This window comes from Gekko japonicus, unplaced genomic scaffold (assembly GCF_001447785.1).
Source record: "Gekko japonicus isolate JY-2015 unplaced genomic scaffold, Gekko_japonicus_V1.1 scaffold1379, whole genome shotgun sequence".
Lineage (NCBI taxonomy): Eukaryota > Metazoa > Chordata > Lepidosauria > Squamata > Gekkonidae > Gekko > Gekko japonicus.
In genome coordinates this window covers 219,670-228,724 of record NW_015163644.1, presented here as the reverse complement: position 1 = coordinate 228,724, position 9,055 = coordinate 219,670, and the positions used below count along the sequence as shown (strand labels likewise).

At 41.7% G+C, this 9,055-nt stretch overlaps 1 protein-coding gene across 1 annotated transcript in view; it reads left to right on the top strand.

Annotated features, from left to right (window-relative positions):
* The window catches only part of RTTN (rotatin), a 143,398-nt gene that overhangs the window by 116,929 nt on the left and 17,414 nt on the right, over positions 1-9,055 (top strand). Inside the window, 2 exon segments of the mRNA XM_015407629.1 lie at positions 4,375-4,480; positions 6,268-6,365. Coding sequence (XP_015263115.1) covers positions 4,375-4,480; positions 6,268-6,365 — 204 coding nt within the window.

Genomic DNA, 9,055 nt, shown 5'->3' with positions numbered 1-9,055 from the left:
CTAACGTCAAGGAACAGTTGTCTACAATGACCAAATGTATCACCACCCAGCAAGCACAAGTCAATTAGACCCTTAAAATTACAGAGCAAACAGCTGAGAAGGTGAAAGAAGTGGACGCCACTACTCAAAAGGTGAAGAAAGAGGTACAAAAACTGGAAATGAAGCAAGTCTCCACAGAGGAACAACTTTTACAGCTGCAAATGGAGAAGGCAAACTTGGTTCTCCGATTCCAGGGTGTCCCTGAATCTAAAGGTGAGAATCTGAAGCAAATGCTGAGTGAAGCATTAGCCCCAGTGACAGATTTGACTGTGGAGTACTTGATGAGCGAAATGGATGTGGCCTACAGGTCATATTCCGTATATATAAAAAAGAATAATCTGCCTGGGGAAATAGTAATGAGATTCTCAAAGAGACATGTGAGGGATACTATCCTGAGTGTGACAACGGGGACAACCTTGAAAATTGGGGACAGCACCATCAGGATCCTGAAAGACATCCCATTTGAAATAAGACAAAGGAGAAAGAAATACAAAGATTTAGTCCTTTTTCTTCAAACAAACACAATCAGCTATTGGTGGCTGTATCCAGAGGAAGTAACCTTCAAACTTCAAGATAAAAAGGAAAAGATAGACTTTGTTTCCAAAGCACGGGACTTTTTGAAAATCCAGATGGGTGAGCAAGAGAAAGGCGATAAAGAGGACAGTAAGTCCAGTGGTGAGCTAGACTCGGGGTCTTCTGGAGAGGACTCTCTGTCAGAGAAGGGAGCAGCGGCTCCTAAAAGTCCTTATAAGGATAAGAAGAAATGAAGGCTGAAGGACTCTGTATTGTGCCTTTGAAAAGAGACGATTGTAATGAGATGCTTTGGGGTTTTTCTTTTTAACAGTTAATTTAAGATTCAAAAGTTGTAATAGTAGATCTGACTAAGTTCAAAAAATTGTTAGCGAGTTTAGAACTGACTTTGTACTTAAGAGATTTTGAGGATCTCCTCTCTTGGGATTTTAGATAGTAGTGAATTTTCTTTTCTTTATCCCTAAATTTAGTTCCCTTCCCTCATTTTCGTTGTAGATTTGTAGTCTTTAGAAAATGAAATTTAAAAAATCCCCTTCGGGGGGCCAAAACCCCCCAAACATCCTGACAGCAAGATTCTGCACCAATTGAAGTTTCCAAACACTTTTCAAGGTTGGCCCCATGAAAAGCTCATTGCAGTAATCTATTCTAGGGCTATCAGGCCATGCACCACATTGGACACGTATTTTCTGCCCAGGAAGGTCTGCAGCTGGGTAACCAGTTGAAGCAGGTAAACTGCATACCTGGCCACAGCTGCCACCTGTTTATTCAGCAGTAGGCTTGGGTCCAAGAGTACCCCCAAACCCTGTTCCTTCAAGGGGAGTGCAGCCCCGTCCAGAACAAGTGACACCATAAATCCCAGATCAAATCTTCTGTCCACCAGTAGCATTTTCGTCCGGTTGAGATTAAACTTCAGTTTATTAGCCCACATCCATTCCAAAACTGTCTCCAGGCACTAGTTCAGGGTTCTACAGCCTTCCTGGAATTGGCTGGAAGTACGAAATAGAGCTGAGCATCATAAGCATATTGGTGACAACTCAGCCCATTTGCCCCCCCAGGCGGAATAACAGACAGACAACAGTTTGGAAGTAAACAAGGGCCACTTTATTAACTATTTAACATAACATTGCGGCAAGGGACCAGCTAAGCGAGCACGGAACAGGCAAGGCAGGTGTCACTCCCCTGACTAACCTCCTTGCCTTTTCTCGGGCGAATCAGCCAGCTTTGGTCCAGAGCCATCGGTCTGGCTCATGACCAGCAGCCCAGCAAACTGGTCGCCACCTAGGAGCGCCTACCCCTGAAGCCTTCCAACTTGCAGAGAGGAGCATACCCTAAGAGGTGTACTCCTCTCCAGACAAGCATGTCGGAGCAACTCTCCTCTGGCGGGAGCGGAGCCCGGCAGTTATCTAAGCCGGCTCTGCCCCCCGCCCATGTCACGACGCGAGGCGTCGTGGCTCTGTTGCTGCCCGCCTTCCTCAGGGCGGCAAAACAGCCCCCAGCGACCAGTGGCGTTGCCGGGTCGCCGGGAGCCTCAATCTCCATATGACCTCACCCAACAATTTCATGTAGCTCTTGAAGGTGATAGGGGATAAGATGGAACCTTGTGGGACCCCACAGGTTAAGGGGCTGAGCAGGCATCCTGCAGTATCACCTTGCAAAACTTACTCTCCAGGTACGAACAGAACTACCACAAAATGGTGCCTCCTAGTCCCATCCTGGAAAGGCAGTCCAGAAGGATATGATGATTGATGATATTATATTATTTTCCTTATTTAAAACATTTATTAGCTGCCTTTCTAGTTTACAAGAACTCAGTGTGACTTAAACAATGTAAATAATAACAGCACACATAAAAATCACTAGTTAAAATCAATACAATAAAACTGCCAGTAGATAGAAAAACTAATCAAAGCTGTCATGAATAAACCTTTCTTCTAAAGATCAAAAGTGAGGGGGCCAGGCACACCTCCATGGGGAGGTTGTTCATAACTGTGGCGCTGCCACTGAAAATGTCCTCTCTTGTGTGACCATCAGACAAGCTTCTTTCATTGATGGAGTCAGTCATTAGGGCTTCTCCCTGTGATCTTAATTCCCAGGCCAGATGCCCTGGTCCCAAGCCCACATAGGATTTCAAAGAAACATTGGAAATAATGGAGAATGGGGGCACCTCCTTCTGGGGCCCATAGAATTGGACCTCCTGGTCCAATCTTTTTGAATTGGGGGGGGGTGAGGAGAGGCACCAGCAACTAGGTGACAAATTTCGTGCCTCTACCTCAAAAAACACCTTCCCCAAGCCCCAGATATCCCCGGATCAATTCTCCATTATAGTCTATGGGGCCTATTGACTATAATGGTCCCTATAGGCTACAGTGGAGCCGGAAAAAATGTTGTTGTTTTTGCACACCCCTATTATGCTTTTCAATATGATTTGTAAGCCGCCTGGAGTCACAAAGAAAAGTGGGATATAAATATTTGAACAAATAAGTCGTTCGGGCAGGTTGATAACATTTAAGCAACTTCCTGTTCATTAGGTTAGGCAGGGTTCTGACAGTGATTGTTCTACCTCTGTTATACTTGACCTGTAGCGCTGGTTGTTTATTTCACTTAAAAAAAAAATAGACTGCAAGAGCCCCCGCCCCCCAGTACTGGTATGCTTTCTAAGGGTCAGCACAAGATGATGGTCCAAGGCCAGCTCTACCAATATAGTGGAAAGGGGTGGGTAGACCTGTCCTCTGGAGGCCAGGTCTACCAATATAGGGGAAAGGGGCAGGGAGACCTGTTCTCCAGAGGCCTGGTACACCCCCATACAGGACAACATTTTCTGTAATCATGAAATTTGACTTGATTCTGTTTTTTTTCTTATAAAGTTTAAATTATTCTTAAAATATAGTTTAAAGGAATTCATTCTGAGATTTTTACAACGTTATGGAAATAATCTTCTAAAAACTAATTTACGCAGAAGTCAAAGGTAGACTCGCTCACAACTTTAATACTATTAGCTTTTTCACTCACAAGGTAGAATTTTTGCTCACAACACTGTGGAGCTTAGAGGGAACATAGGCAATCAAATCAGTCTCTGTTCAAAATCGTGACCGAAAGCCTGATTGAAATGGATCCAGAAATTCTGTCTCCTCCAAGAGCCCCTGCAGACAAGAACCAACCACCCACTCTAGCACCTAGTCCAAGAATGGAAGGTTGGAGACTGCTTATTGAAAGCCACTGAGAGGTCCAGGAAAATCAGAGTTGCATTCCTTCTGTTCATCTCCCAATGCAGATCATCCACCAGGGTGACTAGGGCTGTTTATGATGCTGTTTTAATTCCTCCAGTTCCTAGAAATTGGGGAGGGGAGTAGAGGGGAACAACTTAAAGTGTCGGTTGGAAGCAGAATCATGCTGATTATGCTTTCTCTTCCTATGCTTCCCTTTAAGTTGTATATTTCCTACAGGGATGCTGAACTTAGAAGAAATCCTTGCTCAATGAAAAACAGTTGATGAAAAGCTATGCATGCTTGGGGAATGTCAACAATTCTGCCTGCCTGCCATGATGTACCCTTAGGGCACCCATGCATGTTTCAAATTTTATAGGCATTTAGTATTATCTGTATTCTAATACATGAGTCACTGCTCTGTGATACCAGATTGTCCCTAAATTTCCTAGTTTAATAGGGGTAAAACTAGACTTGTATATTGTTGGAATCAGAACTGCTAACAATATATGAGAAAACTGAAGCCATTTTATGCTGAGATTTCTCCAGTATATGTTTTGACTTTTCCGTGTGGTGTGACCAATGCCATATTTATTTGTAGAACTATGAAAGGAAATCCTCAAAAGACATTTTGAAATGCATTGCTGCAAGTGCTTTACTTCCGCTTTTGGCCATCAGTAAAAGTGCTCAGAAGTGTGCTTTAGAAGGTGAGTGTAACGATTCCTTGTTTTAAGAGTGTGTGTGTCTCTTTAAATGTTTGGTTGCAGTGTAGTGAATGCAGAGTAGAGTGATTGAGAGAGACAAGTGTGCTGTGATTGGAGGATGAGAGAGAGTGGGTGGAGTTTTTGTAGTGGATCTGTGTGAGTGTCAGTAGTCAGTTATGTAAGTCAGTTGGATTTGTTCAGTTGGTGTTCAGTCAGTGAGGATTAATGTAGTTCTGTGTGAGATCTCAAAGAGTGGCTGACTCTAACGGAAAGAGTGAATCCTGTTACTGTTCGAACTGAGTGTCAAAACAAACAAAAGTAAAGGAAAAAAGGCTGTGTGTGTGATACATTTGAACAACATATTTATAAGTCCCTTTATCCTAAACAGTTACAGGATAACCAACCTCATATTTTCTTCTTAGTTCAATAAATCACCTTTTGTTTAAGTTATCCCAGAATTGAATCCATTCCTTCCTCAGGACCACTTAGATCCCTGAAAAGCCTAGACCGTGGGTTACTTTACCAGAAAGAAATCCTTAAATTCCTGGTGGCAGCCGAATCTACCCATTTTAATAAAGCAATAAGCACATTTAAAAGGAAAACCAGTCCTCCCTAAAGAGAGGACGCCACAGTGAGCTATTGTGTTGTACTTTCAATTAGTTTCTTAAGTGTGTCATGGGAGGGGGGGGGAGTTAGTTTTCCAGCACTAGGGCAAACAAGACATGAGCTACAAGTTCTGTGATTAGGATCTAAAATATTTTAAAAGGCCAAAAGTTTGAGAAGTTAGGGGATTGGCAGTCGCATGCGGGAAGGTTAGACTGATGCTCCTGATACTATGCATCTGTTCACTGTCCTCTCCCACTTTTTCTCCCATTTCTGCTTCTGTCCTTTAGTCCTGGATCTCTCTGATCTCATTACCTCAGCCCTTATAAGCCATAGTTTTTGTAATTTGTAAAACTCATAAACACGAGGCAAACTAACATCAGATTGTAGACTGATGGTTACATGCTTTGCTAGAGTGACTGGGTTCAAAGTTAAACAGATGACTATAGTTTTACCACCCATCTATTCTATATAAGTTCTGTAATACTGGCCCAAATTGACCAATGCTGTTCTGTGAGAGCATGAGTCATGTATGCCAAGTTTTTTTCCTTGTTGTATATGAACGATCCGTCTACAATGCACGAGCATTTACAGTGTACGTTTATCTCCTCTCACCTGTCTCTCTAGACCCACTACAGTTACTTGGGTGCTGATTTTAGCAAAGCAGTGCCTTTAGAATGCCCTTGAACTTTTATGATACTCAAAGTACAATACTTGTGGAGAATCTTCCAAATCAAATAATGTTGTATTCAGACATTTTTAATTTCTAAACATTTCTGTGTTACTGATTTTAAGAGATAAGCAAGATGTCTAGAGCTGTTTGTAGCCTAAGTGACAGTTTGAGTTTTCAAGGAAAATCTGGAGCTTCTTCTTGACTGCTTATTGGGAAATGGTTGCCAGAAAAGTGAGATATAAATATAAGAAATAATGGGTTAACACTGTCTTTTTAACTGGACAATGGAAATTGTTTACATTTAACGATGTAGTATCTTTAGTTGAATGAGGTTTGAATATAACCTTGTGGCTTGATTTTAATTTAGCTATTTCACATCTTGCTTCATTTAAATAATAGTGCTTTAGTTATATGAACTTCATAAAGGTGACTCACAGGTTACACATAGATTTACCTGATGCAGTCACTTGTGCATTGTGCAGGTATTTTTAATGGAGCAGATTTTTCATTACAGCCAGCCTTGTAGAAAGCTGCTTGGAGCAGATGAAGCGCGTTCATGCACAACTGAACCTAGATTCCTTGAGGCCTGGAAAAGCAGTCCAGAGAAAAAAGGTGAAGAATAAACTCCGCAAGGGCTACATTTAAAAATACAAGCTCTACTGAACAGTTTTGCTTCAGTTATTCTTTGAATTTTCCTGTCTTAGGAATTATCACTGTAGATGGGGGGGGGGCCCTGTTCATTCAATAACTCTTCAGCATTGGCCAGTTTAATTTTTATGCCAACACTCTGTTATATTTCTGTTCAGTTGAGATTATGTCTTTTTATTCTTTCCCCCATTCTTTTTATTTTTTCTCCCATTGCCTTGGGAAAGAAATTTAGCTGAGTGGTGATAAATGGTAGTTCTAGGTACCATTTCCCCCCTCGCCTTCAAGTTGCAGCCAGCCTATGGCAACCTCTTAGCATTTTCAAAGCAAAGGACGTTTAGAGATGGTTTGTCACCTGCCTCTGTGTAGCAACCATAGACTTCCTTGGTGGTCTCCCAGCCAAGTACTAACCAAGGCTGATCCTGCTTAGGTTCTGAGATCAAAAGTGGATAAATAGATGTCTTTTGATAAATGCTGATGAAGAGCCTTGACTCTCAATTATACCTTGGAAATCTTGTTGGTCTCTAAGGTGCTATTGGAGTCAGATCTAGCTATTCATTAAAAGTGTGTACATATATACCCAAATTTAAAATATTCCGTGTATATCTGAAAGGTGTTTATATTATAGGCTGATGCAGGTTTACAGTAATAGTATCTACACATACTGCTGGCCATTGACTCCCTCTTGTGGAGCCAGTAGAACCAGTCTGTTCATTTGTTCATGCTCTGTGCAGTCAGCCCACAGTGACCTGTTCTGCTTACTGATTGCATTACTGTTGTGTTGTTTAGTTGACACAGTATTGTGCTTTAGTCAACTGCTTAACCATTTTCTTACCTGAATGTAATTTGTGAGTTTTATGCAGTGCTTAGGATATATTTTGCCTCTTTGTAAAGTCTCATTGTGACGCATTAATGGTAGATGACAAGTGTTAGCAGAATTGCTTTATTTACAGCAATTGGCAATTTATAAATGGGTTCTTGCCAATGTATACCAAGGTCCTGTTCCCACCAAGGGTTACCAGAGAAGGAGTCGAGGCTGGTGTTGTTAAAATAGATGTCTTTACTTAAAGAATATAAATCTCACACAAACAATACTGATGCACTCACACATTCAATGAAGTTCCTCAGAAATACAGTATTAAAACAAGCACAGTTGCATTAGCAGGTGGGCGTGATGATGGGTGATACTTATCTGTCTTCGCAGCGTTGGTTGTTCCAATGAAGAATGGATGGGAAGAAATAGAAATCTAGGGAAGTTAACACATGACTAGAACCAGCCAGCACGTGTGGGTCTCTTGACTGCAGATCAAGAGATCAAAGTAGAGGCAAGGGTTTGGGTATAGCAAGTGGGACTCAAGGGGAGTAAAAAGCAGACAGGGGTTGTTGCGGGGAATGCTAGCTAGGAAGGGCCAGGTGAATGGTCCCTACCTTTTATAGGTGGTCCATTGGGTGGGAGGTAACTGTTCCAACCTGTGGACCCACCTACCTATTAGTCCGTCCCAAAACTAATCCTATTGGTTGCCTATAGGAGTGGGAGGTTGCCTATAAGGAGTGGTCAATATTGAAATCTAAAACCTTACTCAAGGAAGACATCTGGGCAGGTGTGAAACCTTGGCATCAGGATGCTTCATTGAAGTGTTGATAGCAGCTGGCCATTTCATTGTAAACCAAATGTCCATTTGGCAGGAAATACCAAAGCAGGAACAAAGCATGGATGTGTCCTACGTGATCACAACTAGATCTGCAATGGGGGCTATCTGTTCTCAAAGCTGTTATTTCTTACTGCTCACAATAATGGAGGTGTGTGCTCCTTCACCAGGCTGGTAACTGTGTAACTTAAACCTTATTCACGTGTAAGGCTTGTGCAGGCACCTTCTATGTGTTGCATCACAACAGGTGACTTGAAATGTACAGTTTTCTGAGCCTATGTGTGTGTGTGCACAGTCCATTGTGTGTAGCAATAAATATAGCAACATATCAAGTTCATTCTCTAACACAAGTACTGTTTCTCTCTGTGCCTTTAGGCTCTAACTTTCATGAGTAGTGAATATTGAACCATAGGGAGATATGGGAATTTTAAACACAAGGTCTCAACTTCATGATTGCTTTATAACTTAGGCATAGAGGGTATCTGTTGGGGAGAATATGTGGGAGGGGGAGGTATTTAATCTTTTCCTACCCACAGTTTCTTCCCTACAAATGCAAAGCCAGACCATTTTGAAGGCATTTTTCCCCACTTGAACTCAAATACTGAGGGGAGGGGACAATCAGGATGCTTGCATTTGCCAAGATTAAGTCTAGCCCTTACAATGGTCAAAAATACTAAAACATTTTGCCTAATAGCTCATACATGTTTATATATTTGCATGTTCAATACTCGACGCATCATAATCAATTCATTTCATACCTCTGGATACGGAGCAATGAAATCCAGTTGTACGAATGTGCAGATACTTTCTGGGAAGCATTTCAGACTGTAGAACTCGTCTTTTAAAGACAGTATTTAGCAATTAAATGTAGTTATAGGGATTTTTATGCTTATGCATGGTTTCAGGTCTGTACTAAAAACAAGGGCCCAGTGTTCTTTTTTCTTATTGTTGTTATTATACCTCTGGCAAGGACGATGTTTGTTTTCCTTACCTGAGTTCATCCCCATG